General features: G+C 44.7%; 1 protein-coding gene across 2 annotated transcripts; it reads left to right on the top strand.

The window, feature by feature from the left end:
- Window positions 1-413: 413 nt before the first annotated feature.
- ATAD1 (ATPase family AAA domain containing 1) lies at window positions 414-24,644 on the top strand. 2 transcript variants are annotated; one of them, XM_044297623.1, is made up of 10 exons: window positions 414-539; window positions 2,725-2,889; window positions 5,864-5,962; window positions 7,769-7,889; window positions 10,212-10,412; window positions 12,710-12,816; window positions 18,049-18,138; window positions 19,655-19,705; window positions 20,520-20,653; window positions 21,480-24,644. In XM_044297623.1, exons 2-10 carry the CDS (start codon window positions 2,728-2,730, stop codon window positions 21,595-21,597), a joined length of 1,083 nt encoding a protein of 360 aa, XP_044153558.1. In that variant the 5' UTR covers window positions 414-539; window positions 2,725-2,727; the 3' UTR covers window positions 21,598-24,644. The 2 variants fall into 2 exon arrangements, with proteins under 2 accessions (XP_044153558.1, XP_044153557.1); XM_044297622.1 differs by having other exon boundaries at window positions 421-566.
- The last annotated feature ends 355 nt before the right edge of the window (window positions 24,645-24,999 follow it).

Here is a 24,999-nt window from a genome sequence, read left to right as displayed (position 1 = left end):
TGTCCATTATACCTTATATCTTCACTTCTGGTTTTGGCTCACAATCATGATGAAAATCGCTGATCAAACACTGACAGTGTGAATACATAAATACACAGAAACCTCTCCAAAAACTGTAAATTGAGATATTCTGTGATTTTGTGGTAAAGACAGAATCCATTTGATGTCAACATTGGTGCACAGAAAAAACATGTCTAAAATCGTGTTCCTAGGGGCAGTGGAGTACTGACAAGTAACGACCAATCAAAAAGCAGCTTTCATTTTCCTAAGGCAGACAACAAAATGAAAGCTTCCACGTGATTGGTTCTCATGTTTAACTGCAGCAGGTTTGACGTGCGCTGGCGCGTCTAGCCTCGTCCTATGGCTGCGCAGTGTAGGACAGGGTTATCGTTCAGCCGGGTGGATTGTGAGGCGGAACCGAAAGTCTTGAGGATCGTTTCCTCCGGAAGACATTGCCGGTACACCTTACCAATGTGAAGCCGCTGCTTTCGGTTTTCACTTCCTGGATCGGTCGTATCATATCATCAAGCCGGCTAGAGGTGAATGTGCTGGGTGACGGAGCAGCGGTATGTGAATAGTTAATAGCCGCTCCGTTATGGGGGGATGGGAGGTGTTGTGTGTGCTGAGAGCCGGGCACCTCCTGGCAGAGAGGGCAGTGTGCAGGAGGAAGGTCACAGGAGGCAGCTCACCCGCTGGGCACATTGTCAGAGCATGGCTGAGGCGGCCATAGTGATACTGCTGCCCTCTATGTAACAGACAGGTGGCCCCTCTTTTAGAAATTTCTCTATTCTGATAAATGTTGCACAATTGTATAAAAGATACTGATTCAAGTGTATAAATATTCAGGAAAAATGGACGTTCACGCCAGGAAGCACAAGTGTCCCCCAAGGGGAGATGTGTGTGATGCATGTCTATACCGGGCGGCTTACATAACCGTCTGTTCTATGGGGTTTTGTATTTATTTTGTGTATTAGTAGCTGTGCTTTAGGGTTGCCGTTGGTACTGAGGTTAAAACTGCCCATATACCTTACCCCAGTGATCTAATGTGTATGTGGTGGCCGATGTAGCAGTATCGGGCATGTAAGAATTCAATATGCCTGATCCTTTTGTTTATTTGAGAGTATCCTGCTGTCCGCATCCGGTGCAAGTTCTGTGGCGCCGCTAAAAAGATAAAACCTGTCCTTTTCTTGTCTGTTTTGTGCACAAGGATATGACATTTTTATTGAAGTGAAAAAGCAAATTGCAGCATTTACGTACGGCCGTGTTTTGTGGACAGCAAAACACATACGGTCCTGTGCATATGTCACAGCCTGACCGTAGGTTTAACTGGACCGAACTCGCATAATCAGAGATCGCTAGGATGCTCTAACTTTTACTGCTCTGGCATGTGTAAGGGGAGGTCAGAATTTGGGAGTTACTGTCTCTACTTGAAAGAGCAGCTTAGGCCTCCTGCACACGAACGTGTGCGCCCCGTGGTGGTGCTGCGGCCCGCAAAATGCATGCCGCAAAGCACGAACACTGTCCGTGGGGCAGCCGCAGCAGACTCATTCACTTTAATGGGTCTGAAATCCGGCCGTTCCGCAAAAAGGGCATGTTCTATCTTTTTGCGGAACGGAAGTACGGGACGAAACCCCACGGAGGGTTCCGTGCTTCCGTTCTGCACCATTCCGCATCTCTGGATTTGCGGACCCATTGAAGTGAATCAAATAGTTTTTTTTTTTACACAATAAAAGCACACAGAGCTATGGGGACTGGGTATTGCGGATGTGCTAGCGGCCATCTAGCAACCCATGTCCTCAGCTCTATACAGATGACAGCTCTATACATTTCCTGCACGTCAAGAGGGACCAGAAAGCAGACGGCAGACAGTGAAATGTCAGAATGGGCGTGTAAAAATAAGAGATTTTTGGGGGTCCTATCTTTCAGGAGGGCTGGTGGGGTTCTGTGTCTATGATTGCTGTCGGAGATTTCCAGTAGCGGAGATCGGAGCTTTACCGAAGAGGTTTTGATGGTCTAGAGCAGGCATGCCCAACCTGCGGCCCTCCAGCTGTTGCAAAACTACAACTCCCAGCATGCTTGGACAGCCTACAGCTATTGGGGCATGCTAGGAGTTGTAGTTTAGCAACAGATGGAGGGCCCCAGGTTGAGCATCTCTGCTCTAGAGCCCCTTCATTCTGGAAATCGTGATGGATCAAGCACAGAGACTTATTCATTTCCGTGACCGTTTTGGATCCCCTTTTCTCTTCACTGCCTCCTTCTCTGAGGGGTTGGTCAGTGATGGGCCCCCCACCCAGAACTGTGAAGGGTGAACCTTCAGTATAGTGTACAAGAAGGTTTCGTTTTTGCAAAGTACACTTTACTGCATTAATGAGGTCAAAGTCTGCAAGTCCCGGTCCCCCGCCTACAGAAAGCGAGTAGACAGGTGGTATATCTGCAGGAGGAGGGGGGCAAGACTCACAGTTTCTGCTTCAGGTCCCAGAAAATAATAAGTCTCTAAGCTCCACATAGAGGAGACCTCCAGAGCCTCTGTAAAAAGCCAGCAGATAGACCTGGTGGGCTGTCATGAATCCCACAGTCTTCCACACTGTAATGCAGCCTATGTGCGTTGGTTCTGATAAAATACAAAGTTCTGTCTTTTCTGAATGACGCATTTCTGGTCGGCCTCATACAATGAAGCTAGCATTTTCAAGAGTAAAATAATGGAACTTTGTTTTTCTTTTTCAGAAAATGGTCCACGCAGAAGCCTTTTCTCGCCCTTTGAGCAGAAATGAAGTTGTGGGCCTCATCTTCAGGTTGACAATATTTGGAGCTGTCACCTATTTTACCATTAAATGGATGGTAGATGCCATCGATCCCACCAGGAAACAAAAGCTTGAAGCCCAGAAGCAGGTAAGAGCTTTATGATTGATGTCTACTGGCCTCATAAATGAGATAATATGTAAATTAGGTCTCTACCAGCAAGTAGGGCGTCTACTTGCTGGTAGCCGCCCCCCCTCGTCCTGTTGATTGACAGGGCCAGCCGCGATCTCCTCCTTTCGGCCGGCCCTGTCAGTATTTCAAAAATCGCGCGCCTGTGTTCATTTGGCGCTCTGAGATGAGGAGGCTCGTCTCCTCAGCACTCCCTCAGTGCGCCTGCGCCGATGACATCACCGAAAGAGAAGACGTCATCGGCGCAGGCGCACTGAGGGAGTGCTGAGGAGGCGAGCCTCCTCATCTCAGAGCGCCAGCGCCGAATGAACGCAGGTGTGCGATTTTTGAAATGCTGACAGGGCCAGCTGGAGGAGGAGATCGCGGCTGGCCCTTGCAATCAACAGGACGAGGGGGGTGGTTTTTTGCGGCGGCTACCAGCAAGTAGCCGCCCTACTTGCTGGTAGAGACCTAATTTACATAATATAAAAGTTCGATTTTAGAAGAAACTGCTGAAGAAAAGTAAGTAAGAGCATTATATTTTCATATATCGCAGTATAAGGAATTTAACTAGCCCCCCCAAAAAATATGACTTTAGTGGGGGTGACAGAAGCCCTTTAAAGCCGATAACTGCCTAGTACGTACAGAAGTAGCTGAAAGAGCTCAGCCGTTTCCAGCACTCTCCATAGACTCCTATGGAAACTGCTACAAGCACTCGCAGTAGAAATGCAGGCTAATCTAATCCAATTTTGGCTTGGCTTTAGAACGGCAAATGGGAACTTGGAATCGCCAGGTAATTGGACCTCACCGATCAGACACTTTTGGCATGTTATACAGCTCACTTTATAAATGTACATCTGTCTTTCAGCTGTACTATGTAGATCCTGTGCTTTTGGCTACCTTTTTACTTTGCGTCACTCTGGAGCGCAGATCAGATCTGTGTCAATTTCTTACCTGAATTGTCTTATAGGAGTCTGTGGCAGTGTAAAAATCACCTGTCTCCTCAGGTTTTTTTATTAGTATTGACCTTAGTAATGTAAGGTTGACGTCAGGCAGCCATATTTTGGAGGTCAGTATTGTGAACAAGCTCATTTGCTATTCCATAAATTGGAGATTTGGTTCCCTTAGTACCTCCATTTTGGAGTGTCGCAAAGCCCAAGGGAAGCATGTGCTATTAGTTAAGTGGGAGTAACAATGTCCTCAGATAACATTTCTAGTACTGCCACAAACAGTGGAGACTCCACAGTGTATCTGGCAAAGTCGTGGGTGATGCCAGTTACAATTACTAGGACCCCAGCAATTCCATGAATGGGGGCCCCATGTGACCCTGTTGCCATGCTGAAACCTGGCTGACATGGGATAAGATAGCCTGCATTTCTAATGTACTGGCCCGTAGCAACCCATAGTAGTCTATGTTGGAAACGGTTTAGCGCTCTCATCTATTTCCATTTGTGTCGGAACCGTTTTGCCGCAGATGGCACCTCCTGCGTCGCACAGGAAGTCCACAGCAGATACCCGCAACATAAATTGACATTCTGCTGATTTAAAGGGGCTGGCCACTGTCTGGTTAGTCTTGGTCAGTGTGTTTGTAAGATGACTATATTGCTCTTACTCTTATAGATATTGTACACCATCTTCATTAGGTAGGCGCCCCTGTTGGCCAAGTCTCTCGTGCTGTCCACACAGAGGTCCTGACCATAAAATAGTGGCTGATGGAGGGTCATGTGACCAGACAAATCACTCCCTCATTCCATTACACCACACCTGCACTTGCACTGTAGGGAGTTTAGCGCAGGTGCAGTGTGTTTGAATGGCGGAGGCTGAGTGATGTGATCAGCAGCCATCTTATAGACAGGACCTCCTATGAGGACCGCACAGTAGATTTGCCGAACAAGGGGGCATAGCTTCTGAAGTATCGCAAACGGCATAGAATATCAACAAAGGCTATATCAGTAAGTGCCATATAGCTATCTTACCTACACATTGGTCAGTAGTAGTTAGAAGGTGGCCAAACCCCTTTAAAATCTGCACCACCGGTCAAGTTATGTGCGGACACTTTCCACACTGTAGATTACATATTTTTTTATTCTCATCCACTTGTTGCTACTAAAAATGCTGTGTCTTTTCCTCTTAGGATTCCTCTATACACGGTGTGTACGCAGTGTAAAGGGTTTGGCTAGGAACAAGCACTGACATTCTGCTAGGATTTGCCATCAGTGGTTGTCAGATGGCCCTGAGCCCACACTGATAATTATAGTAGCCTATACAGGTAAAACACGAAAAATTAGAATATCGTGCAAAAGTCCATTTATTAGTAATGCAAATTAAAAGGAATTGCAGCTTAAAATTAGAATTTTGTGAAAAGGTTCAATATTCTAGGCTCAAAGTGTCACACTCTAGTCAGCTAAATAATCCATACCCCCTGAGCAAAGGGGACCTCAAAATTGTGACTTTGAGGTTTCATAAGCTATAAGCCATAATCATCCAAATTATAACAGATAAAGGCTTGAAATATCTCGCTTTGCATGTAATGAGTCTATCTCATATGTCAGTTTCACCTTTTAAGTTGCATTACTGAAATAAATGAACTTTGCACGATATTCAAATTTTTCGAGTTTCACCTGTATGTATGAGAATGCCATATCTCTTCATCTCCTTTCCACCCTGGTGAGTGTTTTCTGGAGCAGCATAGGTAGCCTGCATAGATGCAGCAGCACCGCACTTATCTCTATCTGTTGCACTTCGCCCTGGTGATCAGCTGGGATCACAATAGTTGGGCCTAAAAAAGTTTTTACAGAAAGAACCCCTTTAATATTTACAATGCAAGAATAAGTGGAGAATAGTGACCGTCCATTTTGACAATCCCAAGCTTGTCGTTTCTGATGTGTTAGATGCTGTATATTGCTGGTTTCGTTGGAATTCTTACTATTTCTGTCATTGCTATTCTGTCATTCAGGCCGAGAAGCTGATGAGACAGATTGGGGTGAAGAACGTAAAGCTAACAGAATATGAAATGAGCATCGCCGCCCATCTTGTCGATCCACTCAGTATGCAGGTAACCATGTTGTTCATGCTGCGGAGAAGCAATTCTTGGCTAGTTTTGTTGTATATAGCTCCATTTTATTAAACATCGAGCTGTAATGGGTTTTCAGGTCTCCCAAATGAACATGATTGAAGTAAGTCTTTTGACAAAAATAAGACGATGCTTGTAATGAATCTCAGAAGGTTTATGGGACGTTTACACATCCTATAACTACTGGGTTTTTTGTTTTATAAGATGCATTTCCCCTTCTTCCCCCCCCCCCCCCCCCCCCCCCCACAAAAGTGGACAGGAAAAATGGCAGTGTGTCTTATAAAGTGAGTATAGCAATCCAGGGGTGGGATTTTGACATCTTATTGTTACTAATGTGCACTTCCGTTATGGAAGCGCCCATTAGTACAGTAGGACAGGGAAGAGGGGAATGTACTGGCTTTACTCACTGCTTGGTCTTCTTCTGCGGGCACCACACTGTTCTGTGTCCTGAAAGCGTGTTACATCAGGTCACAGTGCAGCGCTGCTGGACCTCCCGAGTGGCAACGCCGTCCAGGGCAGGAGAGGTGAGTTGTTTTTATTTAATTGTCCAATAAAGATTGGGGGTCTCCTCTGAGGTCTGATGAAAAATATTTTTTTCTTATCCCCCCCCCTCTAAAACCTAGGTACATCCTATGGTCACGCGAGCCTTTATAGAGCTAAAAATATGGTACTTTAAAGGTTATTTGGGATTTTATATTAATGCTATACTTAGTATAGGCCATCATTGAGCCGGACAATAAGGCAGTAGTGCTCACTAGAGTGCCTTTCCTCTTCACTCCTGTACCCAATCCTGTTCATGTACACGGGTATGTGTCTGGTACTGAGCCTCCACTCCTTTAAAGGAAACCTGTCACTTGTATTTTGGGTATAGAGCTGAGGACATGGGCTGCTAGATGGCCGCTAGCACATCCACAATACCCAGCTCTATACCCAAAATCCAGGTGACAGGTTCCCTTTAAGCTGCAATAACTGACAATGGCATGATAGTATGTGTCAGTACTATAGTTAAAAGGGCTTTCCAGGATTTTTATTCCTCTGGGTGAGTATCTGATAGGTGGGGGTCCAACACCCGGGACCACCGCCAATCAGCTGTTTTGAGAAGGCAGCGGTGCTCTTGTTAATGGCGTTCCTCCCTTCTCGCACACTGCCATACTTTGTATAGCGGCTGTGCTTGTTTTCGCACTCAGCCCTATTCACTGAATGAGGCCGAGCTGCTGCTAGGCCACGTGAACGTGAGCTGTAAACTGCAGCAGAAGGTTTTAGCTCAGAGATATTTTAGACACCACGCAGTATTTTGGCTCCTGAGCAGAGATATCTGGATCTCTGTACAAAGGTTCCAGCACTTTACAGGCTTATGCTAACGGCAGCACTTTTCAACTCCCAGACGTTTCCTTGAAGTTTGGCCACACATCTTATCCATCCAAGAAACCGCTGGAGGAATGAGATCAATACCATGGAAAGGTTATCTGAGTGAACGATTTGTCAATTCAAGTCGTGATTCCTATTTTTAACAAAAAGTTATGAGGCTCTGAAGGCTCTGTGACACTGATGGAGGGCCTGGTCCACTGACTGTAATGGTTTCCAGTAGTGTTATAGTGAGCATAGCTCTGTGGATTGACCTATTCTTGCTGTAAAAAAAGACCAGCTGACGAAATGTAGATGTAAGCAATCATAAAAAGTGTTTAGACTGTGGTTTGTGCAGAGATAAGAACGTTTTATACAATTACATTTTTCAAAATAGGTGAATCTTCACTCCCTTATAATACTAATGTGATAACTTGACTTCAGGTGACGTGGAGTGACATTGCTGGCCTGGATGATGTGATCACAGACCTGAAAGATACAGTTATTCTCCCAATAAGAAAGAAACATTTATTTGAGAACTCAAGACTTCTTCAGCCTCCTAAAGGTACCACTCTTGACTTATGTTGCTCTGTGTTGTTTTGGGAACTTATGGTTACTTTCTGGAAAAGGAAATGCCATTATGTCCTAGCTGTGTTGTTCTAACAGCAGTTGGATGTACGGGTAGATCTAGTGCAGTGTTTCCTAACCAATGTGCCTCCAGCTGTTGCAAAACTACAACTCCCAGCATGCCCGGACGGTCTTTGGTTGTGCGGGCATGCTGGGAGTTGCAGTTTTGCAACAGCTGGAGGCGCACTGGTTGGGAGCGTATACAGTGTCATGACGCAGCAACAGCTGGAATTGGAGTTATCTTTGAAGCCAGTCAATTAATCCCTTAGATGTCATGGCCAGTAGCAACCATGGTAAGGCTACTTTCACACTAGCGGCAGGACGGATCTGACAGGCTGTTCACCCTGTCGGATCCTACCTGCCGCTATTTCGCCAGGCTGCCGTTCTGTCCCCATTGACTATAATGGGGACGAGAGGCTGCCGGACTAAAAGTACTGCATGTCCGACTTTTTAGTCCTGCGCGCCCCTGTCAATAGGGACGGAGCGGCAGTCCGGCGAAACAGCGGTAGGACGGATCCGACAGGGTGAACAGGCTGTCGGATCCGTCCTGCCGCTAGTGTGAATGTACCCTAACTAGGGAGTTGGCTTGACAGAAGGTGGGGCTCTTTCTGTCAGCCCATCAGTATCCGCAATGAATTCAGGTGGTGCTGATGGGATGCCATGGCAGCTGGGATCCTAACAAAGGTAGGTAGAACTAGTAGGTCATGCCAGTGTGTAACATTAAGGGTACTTTCACACTTGCAGCAGAGGATTCCGGCAGGCAGTTCCGTCGCAGAAACTGCCTGCCAGATCCGTCAAAACATATACCAACTGATGGCATTTGTCAGACGATCAGGATCCTGATCCGTATGACAAATGCATTGAAATGCCGGATCCGTCTCTCCGGTGTCATCCGGAAGAACGGATCCGGCATTTATTTTTTAAATTTTTTTTGCAGTCTCAGCATGCGCAGACCACAATGCCGGATCCGTTTTGCCGGAACACTTGGGGCCGGATCCTCCATCCTGAAAAGTAAAAAAGACTGAACTGAAGACATCCTGAATGGATTGCTCTCCATTCAGAATGCATGGGGATAAAACTGATCAGTTCTTTTCCAGTATTGATCCCCTAGGGCAGAACTCCATGCCGGAAAAGAATAACGCTAGTTTGAAAGACCCTAACTGGCAATATTGTAATAATAAGTATTCTCAAGCATTTTAGTAGCGATCAAGTAGTTGCTACAGGATAGGTCATCAATATCAGATCAGTGGAGGTGCTGGGAGTTCGAAGAGGCCAGAGCGCTCAGTCACGTGTCCTAGGTGCAGCTCAGTCCCCTTCAAAAGAGAGCTGCTATGCAATGGATGGCACTGTGCTTGGTAAGCTGTGAGGAGGCCGCAGCACTTACCAGAGCTCCAGTGAGCGCAGCAGCCTCTTTAAACAGCTGGTCGGCAAGTGTGCTGGAAGTTGGACCCTCACCAATATGATATTGATGACCTATCCTGAGGATAGACCATCAATATCAAATTCACGGATAACCCCTTTAGTCTTCGACTGGTCCATACCTACATCCAGTTGATGATAATAGAGAAGATAATTCAGACCCCTTTGTGCATTTTGTTGTCTGTAGGAATATATCATTTTCAACGTCTCGGTTTGCTATAAATTAATGAAATATTTTTGTGCACTGAAACCCATATAGTCCCGTACAAACAGGCAAAAAACACTAAGTAAGAAGTCTGCTTATTTAGTATGAAGATGCATTTCCTGACAGCAGAATGCTTCTAGAAGTATAATTTCAAATTGCACAAGTCCCTCCTGACTGCGGAGGGGAGGTTTAGAATAAATGAGCTCTTCCAGCCAAAAACCTTGCCGTCTGAAAGCGTTTAATTCTCTATAACATGATAAAGGCTTCTTAGAAATTTTGTTTCTTGGAATCGTTAAAAGTAAAAGAACAAATGCAACTTATTCCCGGCCAAAGGGAGAGCAGAAGAGCGATATCCTGTGAAGCAGAGCAAATGCTGGCAGAACAAAGTGCTGATTATTTAAAACAAAATTAACCCTCCATTTTTCAGTCGTAAAAAAAAATCTTGTGTGCTAAATCCCCATCCAGGAAATAGCTTATGTCCGGTATGGTGATAGGAACCTGTGTGGCCAATATCAAGCATATAGCTGCTTTCAGAAGACCTTCAGTGAAGACTGATTATAGCAGACGGTGATGCATTTTTTCTACGTTGTATTGCACATCGGACTCCTCACTGATTATGTTTATTTAATTATGTAGGTGTGCTGCTTTATGGACCACCAGGATGTGGGAAGACTCTTATTGCTAAAGCAACTGCCAAAGAAGCCGGGTGTCGCTTCATAAACCTGCAGCCATCTACTCTGACTGACAAGTGGTATGGAGAGTCCCAGAAACTCGCTGCCGCTGTCTTCTCCTTGGCTGTAAAACTACAACCGTCCATCATTTTTATTGATGAAATTGGTAAGATAACGTCAAAGACCGTGTGGGTCATTAACTTATCATGTAGGTTTACTGGTAAAAACCAAACCAGTCAGGGTCCTGCTCTAATTTCGCAGAGGCTGACTGGAAAACTGACTTTTCCCACTAACTAATTCTAATGCTTATCACCATTGTGTTAAAGGGGTTGTTCGGTGTACATAAATTAAGAGAGGCATACTCGCTGATCCCCCGCTGCATTTCCCCTGTTCTCCTTTACTACCTGCTGAAGTAATGATGTCCTATCACAAAGACATGTCTGCTGCAGCCAGTGATTCTGCTATAGCAGTCACATGTCCCCGTGTCAGGACTTCTTTGCTGCAGCAGAAAGCGGTGCACGGCGGAGGATCCTGCAGCATAAATATGGGAGCATCAGTGGATTGGTGAAAAGATAGATATCATGCTCTCGGCTAAGAAATTGACACAGTTGTATGTGTCTTGTCAATTCTCTGTGAACGGCTGTCTGTGTGATTCATGGGTAAATCAAGTCTACCAGAGTGTTCTGGGTCATAGACTTAAAGGGGTTGTGCAGTTTCAAGATAGGTCATCAATATCAGATCAGCGGTAGACCGACTCTCTGCACTCCCACTGATCAGCTATTTGAAGGGGTCGTGGTGCTCGTTAGAGTGCTGTGTCCTTTTCAGTATTTACCTGCACGCTGTCTAGATCAGGTATGCACAGCCTGCCTAGGACAGGGGTAGGCAACCTCCAGCACTCCAGCTGTTGTGAAACTACAACTCTCAGCATGCATACTTGCTGTGTTCTTCTCAAAACTCCAATAGAAACAAGTGGAGCATGCTGGGAATTGTAGTTTCACAACAGCTGGAGTGACGAGGGTTGCTGACCACTGGCCTAGGAGATCAGGGATCTCCCAGCATGCCTGGACAGCCTACAGCTATTAGGGCATGCTGGGAGCTGTCGTTTTGCAACAGCTGGAGGTGCCGCAGGTTGAGCATCCCTAGTTTAGATTATAGATTATAGATTGCTGCCGTGTAATTACAGCCAATTGCACACACCTCCCCTACAAGTTAGACGGCACTTGAACGTTAAGATAGATGCAGCATTCACGCTAGTGTCAAGACTCCTTCAAACAGCAGGAATTGGATCCCTGCTGATCTGATATTGATGACCCATCCTGAGGATAGGTCACCAATATGCACAACCCCTTTAAGTCTATGACCCAGAAGACTCTGGTAGACTTGCTTTACCTGTGAATCACACAGGCACAGCCATTCACAGAACACTGACAAGACGCATACAACTCTGTCCACTTCTCAGCTGACAATAGGTCATCAATACCCTTACACTGCACATCCCCTTTAGTATCAATGAGCCATAATAAGACACATAGCTAGGTGTAAACTCCATTATTATAAGGGTAACATCCGAGTTGCCTGTCAGCAAAGCTTTTAGACATGGGTCTATGAGCAGATTTACTTTCTTTTAACTGATTTGTGGATCAGATGTACCTATTCTTTAAATTCCCATAAAGTGATGCCATATTGCTGAGATATGCCACTACTTCATGACCGGTGGGGATCTGATCTCTAGGACCTCCACCAATCCTGAAGATTGGAGTTTTACTGCAGTTCCCTGCACAGCCAAGTGGCCAGGAGCACCTCTGGGCAGGGAAATAACATTAAAAGGGCGATCGCCCCAATATTCTCAGTGGAGAGATAAGCCATGACACTATGGGATACCCTTTTAAGTGATTATTTGGTTTCAAGACTGAAATTCCAACACGATCATGTCCAGCTGAGCCAGAAGCACTCCTGATCTAGTGTATCCGAGCTGTCTCTTGTAACGCGCCTGGTGATGTGATCCTGTGTGCCTTTCAGAGACCACATAGACCTTGAAATGTTAGCGTTAGGCCAGCTTCACATATATCCAGAAGTCCAGCTCCGTTTACCCCAGCAAGGTGCAGAAAACACAGGATGGGAACAGAAGCTAGAACTGATCCCGTAGTTTTCTGTTGGATCGTTCATATTCATCCCGTGCATCACTAATGATGCTGGATGTCAAATAGCGCAGGACTGAAAAACTTGGCATGCAGCGTTTTCCTCTCCGGCATTAGTATAGACACATCAGTTGTGTCCGGCTCCCTGCCTGAAGTAGCTGGCAGGACACAACTGACATATGGGAAGAGGGCCATTGTAATGCTTCATAACTATATTAAAACATTTCATTCTCCTGAAATTAGTTATCCTCTTTCATTTTTGATTCTGAAATGTATTTGAGCAGCAATTATTTAATCTCGTTACTTCTCTTCTTTTGCAATGAAGATTCTTTCCTTCGGAGCCGTTCAAGTACTGATCACGAGGCAACTGCAATGATGAAGGCTCAGTTCATGAGTCTCTGGGATGGACTGGATACTGACTATAGCTGTCAGGTAAAAGCATCTGTATTTAATCATCATATGACTGATACATGGACCCCATTATATTGTAATTGGGTCCTCGGGATCCACAGATTTTCAGACTTTGTAGTTACCCACTGGTGTACTATGTGTCCACCCCACTGTCCTCTTCCAGTTAATACCTGTGGACTGGAATGTGAATTACATTTCCTTACTTGCCTTTTATGGCACAGAATACCAGACCTATATGGGGTCACTTATCAAACTGGTGTAAAGTAAAACTGGCTTAGTTGCCCATAGCAACCAATCGGATTCCATTTTCCATAGGAGCTGTTAAAATGAAAGGTGCAATCTGATGGTTGCTATAGGACACTAAGCCAGTTCTACATTACACCAGTTTGATAAATGATCTCAATAGAGTTGTAATATCCCCTCCTCTTGGGCAGAACATACTTCCAGTACAATAAAGGAGTTGTGCCATAGGATAGGGGATAAGTATTTGATGTGCTCCTGTATGAATGGATTGGCAGGTTGGTCATGTCTGCTGCTGTTCCATTAGTTTTCTATGGGACTACTGGAGCTAGCCAAGAACAATATTTAACATGCTGTATATGCCAGAAAAGGTCCTGTAGTATTCATTAAATTCATCCATAGGTCCCCATTCGCCCACCAGAGACAAAAAAGTAAAAATAATTTACTTTTCGCATCCTTCTCTCTGGTATACTTTTATTATACTTTTTTTTTTTTTTTTTTTGGGGCGTGGCCTGCGCGTTGATGGCGGCGGCTGCCTGAGACTGTAGCTCCGCTTCCCGCATATCCATAGCGGCTCAAATATTACTCTTGAAGGGCCCTGGAACGTACTGAGCTTGTGTACCTGGTTCCCAGAATGGGCAAGATCAGAAAGAGACAGGCGCCAAAGAAAATGACAGAGTTCTTCCCCAGAACGCCACCGTCATGCGCCAGAGCTGAGGGATCTCCTGCTTCCTCTCCCCGGCTCACCGCGACTCCTGCTCCTTCCCCTGCTGCATGTGGAGGCCCATCGCTTCTCCTTTCTGCTGAGGCTGGAACTCCCCCGATAACAGAGGGGACGCTGCGCACACTGCTGGACTCCCTAAGATCGGTGAAGGCGGACATCTCCGGCATGATTAAGGATTTACAGCGCGACATTCAGGGAGTAGGAGACAGAGTCACCCACGTGGAGAGCAAAATGGCTAAATATGCTGCATCACACAATTCTCTGATTGATGCGCATGAAGCGCTAGAGGAGGATGTAGCGGCCATAAAAGAAAAGATCCAGGATATGGAAGATCGCCATAGGCGTAATAATGTGCGCATAAGGGGAATTCCGGAGACGGTAGGCCCAGCGGAGCTGGAGTTTTATTTGCAAACTCTGCTTAAAGAAGCCGTACCTGAGTTATCTGAACGGGACCTACTGATTGATAGGATACATCGCATCCCTAAGCCAAAGGGACTGGATCCTTCGCTCGCGCGTGACGGTATAGCGCGAATTCACTTCTATCACGCCAAAGATCTCTTTCTTCGAACCCTGCGACAAAACCCGACACCAACTAAATCCTTTAAGGACATCAAAGTATTCGCAGACCTGTCCGCAGCCACATTAGTGAAGAGGAAGGAATTTGCGCAACTTACACGTATCCTTCGTGACAAGAATATCCGTTACCGCTGGGGTTTCCCTGTAAAGCTACTGATCTCGGTGCAGGGGCAGATGACCGCCTGCAACACCCCGCAGGATGCCTCTGTCCTTCTACACAAGATGGGCCTGCTTTCAATCGGAGATAACACCAATTCTGCAGAAGAGCGTGGAAACAAGTCGGCGAGAATTGGAACAAACATGACTTCCAGGACTCCCTCACCTATTTTATTCTTCTGGATGTGCGGGTTGGGAGATACGTAAGAACTTATCTCTTTCTTCCCCCCACTAGGTCTGCTCGCCTGGTGCTAGGGTGGTGGTCACCCTCTAAGCAGACCCCCTTTTTAGACTCTAGAATCCTGCTCATTGCAGTTTTAGGATGTCTAATCACCTTTTCGTAAGTGTTTTTACTAATGTTATGTTGTTTTTTGTTGTCCTAATTTGCTCGCGCTCTGATATGTGGCCCACATATTTTGATCTCTACCTTAGCCTCATAATGCCCTTTGTGCTCACACCTAGTACGTTACGCATCTTCTTATGGTGGGGCTGAAATTTTATTCTAATAATGTCCGTGGTCTGAATTCCCCATTTCGCCGCTCTCAGATGTGGCGGGATTCTGCTCCGCAACAAATGCGATGTGGCTTTCATTCAGGAGACGCATTTGGTGGGAGCAGATCAGCACAGATGTACTCATCGACTGTATCCGCATATTTTCCACTCCCCTGCTGCCCAGAGACGTAAGGCTGGCACCCTCATATGTATAAGGGGCTCTGTAGCTTTCACATTACACCAATGCATCACAGACAAGGAAGGCAGATATGTTATCCTGATCTGTTCACTTGAAGGTAAATTGTGCACGATAGTCTCGGTTTATGCACCAAATGTTAGACAGATCTCCTTTTTCAACAGATTGCATAAGAAAATGTTAAAGGTGGCGAAAGGCGCTATCATAATGGGGGGGATTTTAACGTTCCAATTGATGTGGGGATGGACTGTCTCACCCATGCTGAGCCCCGCCGGAAGGGCCTAAAAGAAGCCCTTAAAAGCACTTCCTTGCATGACATCTGGCGGTACCAGCATGGGGGAGAGAGAGATTACACGCATATTTCATCCGCACATCAAACACAATCCCGGATTGATTATTTCCTGGTTTCTAGGGATATTTTGCAGGGAGTACTTAAAACGGATATTCTGCTAACCACTTGGTCGGATCATGCCCCTATAATGATGGAACTTAATATGGGCGTACCCTCCCAAACACCCCCTACCTGGAGGTTAAACCAGTACTGGAAGAATTCCGCACTAGTTTGAAGGAGTTCTTTCTTCTGAATAACACCCCTGATATTTCATCATCTACTCTGTGGCTGGCTCACAAGGCCTATATGAGAGGTATATTTTTACAGGCTGCCTCTCGTTTGAAAAAAGCTAGAGATAGACAGCTTAATGAGGCGTTATCAGAGCTGGAGTCAGCGCACCAACGATATAGAGATAGTCCCTCTATACTTTTTTTTTTTTTTTCTGGATAGATTAGTGTAGTCTACTATGCTATTCTATTCAAAGACATCCTATGGGTGACAGATGCCACCTAAAAGGCCCCAGAACAGACCCCCTAAACAAATCCTTGCCTTTGAATACAGACCTGGGCAGACCCCCTAAACAAATCCATGCCTTTAAATACGGACCTCGGCAGACCCTCTAAACAAATCCATGCCTTTGAATACAGACCTGGGCAGACCCCCTAAACAAATCCATGCCTTTAAATACGGACCTCGGCAGACCCTCTAAACAAATCCATGCCTTTGAATACAGACCTTGGCAGACCCCCTAAACAAATTCAGACACCAAATGCTCACTCGTAAACTATTAGAAACCCCAGAACAAGCCTTTGGAGCCTGTGGAACACATTATCATTTCTAAAATCAGTTTTGAATAAGTTGAGGGGTGTATTTTCTAAAATTAACTCATTTACAGGTAGTTACTGTTACTGTTAGTCTGTTTTAAAAAATTTCAGGAAAATGTAAAAGGGTTCTAAAATTCTAAGAAAAAAAAAACACAATGCAACAGTGCTAATGCTACGCTTATTTTGTAAATTTGAGATTCTTGGCAAATACATTTTGTACAAAATTATTTGGGCCAGTCTGCCACACGTCAAGGCGATCTCTATCAGATGGGAACCTACCATATTTTTCGCCCTATAAGACTCCCTTTCCCCCCCAAAAAAGTGGGGGGAAATAGCAGGGGCGAATGCTGCATTTTGCTGAATTTTCAATGATACGCCACGATGCCGCGCTGCGGGTGTATCAGCTGAGAGGGAGGAGGGGCTGGGGGCCGGCATCTGCTTTTATAATGACAGCGGGGCCCGTGCGGTGACCGTATTCTACTACACGGGCCCCGCTCACTGTATATAATCGTATCTATAATTGTAGGCATTGTTAATATATAAAAATTCAGGGTAATCAGTGCCTGTATTACTACAAGCGCTCTGGAGGAGGCAGGCCGGGAGGATGGGCGCTGGCAGTGTGAGTCACTACGTAATGCGCCCACGCCGCCTGCTTCATTCATAAAGTGGGCGGCGCAGGGGCATGACGTAGTGACTCACGCTGCCAGCGCCCATCCTCACGGCCTGCCTCCTCCCTCCTCTCTGCTACCGAGCGCTTGTAAGTAATAGACGCTGATTACCCTGAATTTGTATATATTAACAATGCCTACAATTATAGATAAGATTATATACAGTGAGCGGGGCCCGTGTAGTAGAATACAGTCACTGAACGGGCCCTGCTGTCACTATAAAACCAGATGCGACCCCCACCCCCTGTATCGGGGGGTCATTCACACTACAGGGACACTGTTAAGGAGGGGATTTGTGGATGACACATAGCATAAGATGCTATATATGTGTCATCCACAGATCCCCATAACAGTGCCATCCACAGACCACCATTAGTTAAAAGCACACCTTTTGGTTCAAAATATTATTTTTTTCTTATTTTCCTCCTCAAAAACCTAGGTGCGTCTTATAGGGCGAAAAATACGGTAACACTAAATCCTACCTGTTATGTGCCATAACGACCACCATAAAATTCAGGAGTGCAGGTCCCACATGCATGCTGAGCCCACCCCACCCCACACCTCTCCTGGTGCCAGACGGCTTCCCATGAATTCAATGAGAGTCCACCCTATACATCTCCTGGTGCCAAAAGGCTTCCAGTGAGTGAGGGAGAGCAGGCTAAGCTTTATACTTACACTAATTAAAATCGGACTATAAAATCAGAAAATTGCTAATTTTGCCAAAAGCTCCATAGATTTTGGATTATTTTTTTTAATAAATAAAGGTAAAGCATATCAACCCTAATTTACCACAATCCTGAAGTACGATGTGTCACGAGAAACAATTTTAGAATGGCTTGGATAAGTAAAAACGTTCTAAAGTTATTACCACATAAAGTGACTCGTCCTATTTGCTAAATTAGACTGTGTCTGAAAGGGGTTAATCTGAGCACTATACCATGTGTTCCTCAATATTACTATTGATATTAATTATGTTGTATAATACATATTAGTAGCAGTATTATTATTCATTATTATTATTCATTTTTTCCTCTTTTCTGACATAGGTGGTTGTAATGGGAGCCACAAACCGTCCTCAGGACCTGGATATTGCAATTATGAGGAGAATGCCCACAAGGTTTCACATCAATCAGCCGGTACATTAAAACATATATATTTGAGAATTAATTAGACAAAATAATAAATGACTTTGAAGGTAAACGTCACAATCAACAGGCAGGATTTATGTGATCACAGCCCCCGTCTCTGATATTTAGGTCACCTATTGATTGCTTGTAAAGGGGCATTTACATGACTGAATGTATTTTGTGGGCCTACAAAATACGGATGACGTCTGTGTTGCATCCATGTTTTGTTTTTTTGCGGATCCATGGATTTCAGTGGCTCGAGGCCTGCGCTTGCAGCCAAGAAAAAGACATGTTCTGTCTTTTGAGGAACTGACATATGGATGTGGATCTGAGTAGGCACCATGTTTAAATACTGGACTTCCGCTGTACATGTACGATGGGGGGGTCCAGAAGGGGTTATATATTATAGTTGGGAATGCTCTGTGAATAATAACAAGAGATACGTGTTACTTCCAGTGATGTGCTCTGGTCTTCCTGTCACTGACGTCATCTTTCTGGCAGTAGTGGTGATGTTGTGTGTGCACAGGACACCATGCAGCCTATCACTGGCCTCAGCAGTACATGGGACATCACCGCTGCAGCCAGAAAAAATAGCAAAAAGCACAGAGGGAGGACCATAGCGCATCGCATGAATCGACAGGGGAAAAAAGGGGTTAATATTGAGGCTTTTGTTATCTTATTACATTTACAGGGTTTACCTGAGTTTTTATTTAACTTGGACAACCTCTTTAATAATCATGGGCGTTCAGAAATTTGAGGGTTTGTGGATTCTGTTCCTCAATCCTCCATTAGAGCCACCGATACTCTACATCCAATGTAAATGAATGGGAGTTATCCTATCCCAATCGCATGCAATGGGAAAAATGTGTGTGGCATAATGACCATGCTGCAGATTTTAAAAATGACAATGAGCAATGTTGGATTTGAGTATCCAAATCCTGAATGTGTCATCATAGCCCAATAATTCACAACCATGACGTGATCTGGTATGCTAGAGCTCCGTACGGCCATGGGTGGTAAGATAAGTGACAATTACTTTAACTGTAATTATATAATTATAATATAATTATATATTATTATATAATTTATATAAAATTGAATATCTATTTGGATTTATTTTATTATTATTCTGTCCTTTTGTGACCATGTGAAATAAATCCCCATAGCAGTTGCCTTTGCTGCCCTGTTAAGAAGGTGAAGGTCAATGCCCTAGAACAGTGATGGCTAAACTCCGACACTCCCGCTGTGGTGAAACTACTACTCCCAGCATGCTCATTTTATTTCTGTGGAGTTCTGAGAACAGCCAAGCAAGTGTGCATCTTGGGAGTTGTAGTTTTACCACAGCTGGAGTGCCATCACAGCCCTAGAAGTATCTTTAGAAGAAAATAGCTTTTCTTATGGCAAAGTAACTTTTCTATATAAGCCTTACAGTATGTAAGATTCCTTGTTCACATAGCATATTATAGAATTTTATCATGTTTCTGTTTCCATTTTACATTAATAACTTATCACACTTTCTTCCCAGTCTATGAGACAGCGAGAGGCAATCCTTAACCTCATACTGAGGAACGAGAATGTAAGTAATATATTAAGTGAAGTGAATCTCCTCCTCCTTCCTTTTTCTAGAAGGAGTAAGTATTAATTTGAGATCTGATTTCATATGGACATGTTTAGAAAGAAGAACCGGGAGATCTGGAATGTTTTATATCCCTGGCGTGATGCCCACACACACTGATCAGGGTCAAGGAAGTGGACAACTCCTTATATTAAAGAGCCTTTCCTCCAAGTTTGCAAGTTATCCCTTATCCACAGAATAGGGGATAACAAACTGATCACTGTGGATCTGACCACGAGAACCCCCTTCAGTCCTGAGAATTGGGGTCCCGTTCCCCTGATTTGATGGAGCAGCAGGCCAATCATGCCCTGGCACTCCATTCATTCTCTGTGGGAATGTCAGCTATTTCTGGCAGTTACATAGAGAACGAATGGAGCGTTGGGCACTGCATGCTTGACCTGCTGCTCCATCAGATCGGGGAAACTGTACCCCTGTTCTCAAGATCATTGGAGGTACCAGCAGTTGTACCCATAGCAATCAGTTAGTTGCAAACTTAGCTCAACCCCTTTAAGCTGGCCATACACATTAGAGGTTTATCGGCCATCCCGATCATCTAATGTGGATGAGTTTCCTGACGTCTCTTGTTGGGCAATGTCAGGAAAGATGAGGAACAGGCTGTTGGAGTTTAACTTGCCTGATCTTGGAACAATAAGCTTAAAGGAATTCAGAGCATTACCAGGATGTATATTTAGACAGTATGGGACACTGTTTGGCTTTGCCTCTTATCTTGTAAGGCCACGTTAACCTTTATCTATCTGTCTGTCTTCTGCTGTAGGTGGACCAACGTGTGGATTTGTTGCAGGTTGCAAACGGTACAGATGGATTCTCTGGAAGTGACCTGAAGGAAATGTGCAGAGATGCAGCTTTGCTGTGTGTCAGGGAGAGCGTGGTCAATAACACAGAAGAAAGGTTAGCATGTTCTAGGCGTGGATCTGCTGTCCTTCATATGTAATGTGTTCTGAACGTTTAATTACAATAAGTGTTGTGCCGCCACCAAAGTGCTGGACACAGAAGCAGGCAGATCAGTTGGTAAGTCGCTGCCACAGTGTAGTGGTGGCCAAGAATTATGTAGTTTGTCATGCGGATTGGGCTAATCAGCATGTGGCTACTGATATGGAATTTTTACTGGATACTAAATCTGCATCTGTAATTGTAAACCTGCTCAATTCCCCAACATTCCAGCTCCGCCACTTTGGTGGTCAGAGCTGCAGTGATGACGTCACCAACTGCTCCACTTGATTGCTGCATCCATTCAAAGGGTTAGTCTGCTACGTCATTCGTACGTCAGGCTTATTTTTCTATCTTGCAGTATTCCTGGCCTTCAGTAAAAATTTTAGGGGTCTTTGAAAATGCCCTTAAAGGGGTTTCTCGTCAGTACTAACACATTCTCAGTCTTCAACCGTTTGCTGCTATTAACACTACAATTTGCTGTTCGTTGTGGTTCCTATAGTCTCCTCTTTTTGACCCCAATCTGTGGCTGAGAATACTGCCTTAGCCCCAGACTTTCTGCATCTCCCTGTACCCTTTGGGGAGTGATCATCAACAGAAGGTGAAGGCCACACACAGTCTTGCCACTGCTCTGTAGGACTTCTCTTTTCACTCTTCATAGGTGCATCAAATTCAGTACCAGACATATATTTTTATTCTAATGCATACATTTACTTTGGAATAATAATATAATTTTGATCAGACTGGGTTCTGTTACCTGGAAATAATTTCTTCTTTTTCCTTTCAGTCCCGATGAGGAGATCCGACCAATTCGGCAACAAGATTTAATGAGGGCCATTGACAAGATGAAGAAATCGAAAAGCGCAACCAACCAGGGGGTTTTGATGCATGTTAGTTTGGACTGAGCCTGTTTCAGCTCCTATCATCCGAGCCGTCGGCAGCAGGCCTAGATCATAGACTTTATTGGTAACCAGATTTTATGATCGCTAGCCCCCACTTTTGGACCTTAGTAACTTTTCTCTATTAAGTAAAAAGCCTTGTAGAGAGAAGACGGTAACTCTCTCTAGCATCACTTGAGCTGCTGATATTGTCTTGTACCGGGTGTGCGTCCATACGTTTACTTTGTACCGTCGTCTGTGTGAATGATTTGTAGAACTTTTGGAAAGGGAACCGCTGACTATAGTGGCGTGCTTCATAGATCATGTGCAGGGTGCTAGATATCTGGTGCTGTTCAGTCACACGCCGTGTTTTGGGCTTTTGTAAGAGGCTGAAGCCTACCAGCATATCTTCGCACCTGTACAAGAAGTGTTTTATAATCCAGGCCTTACAGTACAGGGAGTAACAGCCATTTTTTATGGTTATTTCCACATGGACTAATTTATCCACTTGTTTGGGTCCAAGTTCTACATATATTCCCTACTGACCTTCCAGCTTTACTTGCGACACTGTCATCATTGTGCTATGATATACTGCTCTGTCCCATTTTGAAATCTAAAGGGTGAAGAAGAAAAGCATGTGTTTTTATGTCTCCCCTCCAGAGCTAGTGCATGTGAAGCGATAGGCTTTAGGTAAAAGGATGGGGCCTTGCTGGTTCCACCTGAGCAGGTAGCATGCTGCAGCATAAGCCTTCAAATCCTGCATTGTCATTGTCTCTTTCAGGGACGTATAACCCCTACCATTTGTGTCCTATATGCGCGCACTCATTCCTTTCACTTGCTGAAAGTCCTGACTTGATGTGTTTTGTTTTTTTACTTCCTAATTTGCTAATGAGTTTTCCCTTTTGAGACCTTACATTTTAGTTCATTTACAGAACCCGAAATGATATTGAATCTTTGCTTTGATGGACAAAATCATAGGTATTTATTTACATGTAGGAAATGTACAAGTCAATGGAAAAATGCCATTGTGCAGGCGGCGAGAGGGAATGCATTTCATTAGTATTGTAGGGGTGGCTAATCTTCATGAAAACAGCGGAGCCCAGTATACAGATTGTAAAGATTAGCCTATGCAGTAAATATAGTGTGTGACGTGTTCACATGTAATGACCTGGATGCCACTTTAGAAATCTTTCTACATACAAGGGTCCAGGTTCCTTTGTGTTTATGTGCCCATGGCATTTATAAAGCTGACCGTTCTCATGACCCATTAACACTGGCCGATCTGATTATTGCATTTTTGACACATACAAAATGACTGTTTTGCTTTTGTGATTTTCAACAACAGTGATATTTTTAACACAGCTTGACCTGGACGTGACCACAGAATGAAGCGTCTTCTAGAAGAATTTTCATTCAGCTTTAACTATGACAATCTGCACATAAGGGTACAGTCTCGCATGCATTGTTCAGCACTCCTTTTTAATGCCCGCTCTGTAACCCACTAACTGCAAGCCCATTAAAAAGGTTAAAAGCCCCCTTCATTTTCTAAAGTAAAAAAATTTCCTCTTGCTGTTCTCTGTGCTGCCGGTATACAAACTGATGTCCTCGCTGCAGCCAACCAGCGTCTTCAGCAGTGTACCGCTGAGGACAGTCATGAGCCGTACACTGAGCACATCACCCTCGCTGTACCTGCACAGTAGCGTCAAAGGTGTACAGTATACTGTACCGTATGCCTTACATAAATGTCAGCCTAAGGAGTTTAATCATTTTTGATTATGAAGACTATTTTACATGCCTCCCTGATCATCCTTAAAAGGGTTGGCAAAATCCCCTGCTGGGCAGCCCTGCAAAGGATAGCATACTTACCTGCTCTACAGTGTTGGGTCCCGACCTCAGCGGCTTTATTCTGGTCTTCCACTGTGAACATCTGCTTTGACACAACTGTGACCCCCTTGCGTCATGTCAGTTGGTCAAATGACGCAAGGGGAGCAGATCACCACTGCTGCAGTGGTGTCGAAGCAGATGATGACAGCAGGGGATCCAAGTAAGGCAGCCGAGACCTGGGAGCGAAGGAGCTGGAACCCAGCACCGGAGAGCGGGTAAGGACGCTTCCCTTTGCAAGGCTGCTCAAAAACTCCCCAAATGTGGTCAACTCCTATAAAGTGAATGTCTACTATTGAATACCACTATATTTAACTTTATTGTATTTTTTTTAAAGTCTAGATAGGTTTAAAATTGTGTGCTGATAAATTTCTAAGTACATCATAGGAGCTCCATTTCTGGATCCTGAGTTCCCAAACCCCCTGCCTTGACAGATGTAAAAGTGTAACCTCAGCTGAAGGTGAAGATCCATCTTAAAGCAACTGACAGGCTTCCTCATTATGATCACTGGCTTTTTTTTAAATATTATTATTTTTTTGTTGGAGGGGGCGCTCTAGATGTGTGCAGATTTACCTTTTTGTGAATAAGAGATATAAAATAAATGTATTGAATATATATGTAGGGGTTGCGCAGCTGGCGTATACTGATGACTTCATATCATAAATATCTGATGAATGGGGCAAGCACTTGTAATTACACTGCGCCGCTGCTGCAAAAAAGACGGGCACTTGCACAAGCGCCTCCTCCTCTCCAAACAGCTGATCCAGCCCCCTGAAATTTATGGAGCAGCCGGTCAGGCATGCACATTGTTGCTCCATTCATTTCTTTGGGAGTTTCGGACATACAGCGCTCTGCTATCTCCGGAATTCCCATAGAAATCAATAGACCAGCTGCACGCATGACTGAACAGCCACGCTGTTCATTTCAGGGGGTACGGGGCCCCCGTTCTTGTGAACGATAGGGGGTCCCAGCGGTAGAACCCAATCTGAAAGTTAGTGGATAACCTAATCGATCTAGAATGCCCCTTTAAGTATATATTATGTCTTCATGGCGTGCATGTATTGTTTGTCCGACCAGTTCATTGCGTGAGTGATCTATCTTAGCTAGTGTGAAGGATTTTCCTTTTTTTTGTTTTCTAATCTTCCACCCTGAATGTATCACTGATGCTTGTACATTAAAACATGTTATGTGGATTGTGACTCCTGTGTTCTTGTTAACGCCGCAAAAGGTCTTAATTAAACACTCCCCCCCCCCCCCCCCCCCCCATAGCAGTATGAACATTGTCCGTCTGTGGCACCCTGCAGCCTATCAACAGGCTACGTACAGTTAGGGTACGGCCATACAGAGTTCTTTTTTTGGATGAGATTTTGAAGCAGATCTGCCTTTGAGATTTTCAGCCAAAGCCAGAAGTGGATCCACCATGAAAGCACAAATCCTTCCTTTTTATATTTCCAATTCCTTTAAAAGCCACTTCTGACTTTGACTAAATCCTGCAGGCAGATCTGCCTCAAAATCTATGTGGCCATACCTTTATGACAGCTGTAGCCT

Source organism: Bufo gargarizans, chromosome 6, assembly GCF_014858855.1.
Source record: "Bufo gargarizans isolate SCDJY-AF-19 chromosome 6, ASM1485885v1, whole genome shotgun sequence".
NCBI classification, from domain to species: Eukaryota; Metazoa; Chordata; class Amphibia; order Anura; family Bufonidae; genus Bufo; species Bufo gargarizans.
Note: the sequence above shows the minus strand (reverse complement) of the source record. Positions and strands in the feature narration are given on the sequence as shown.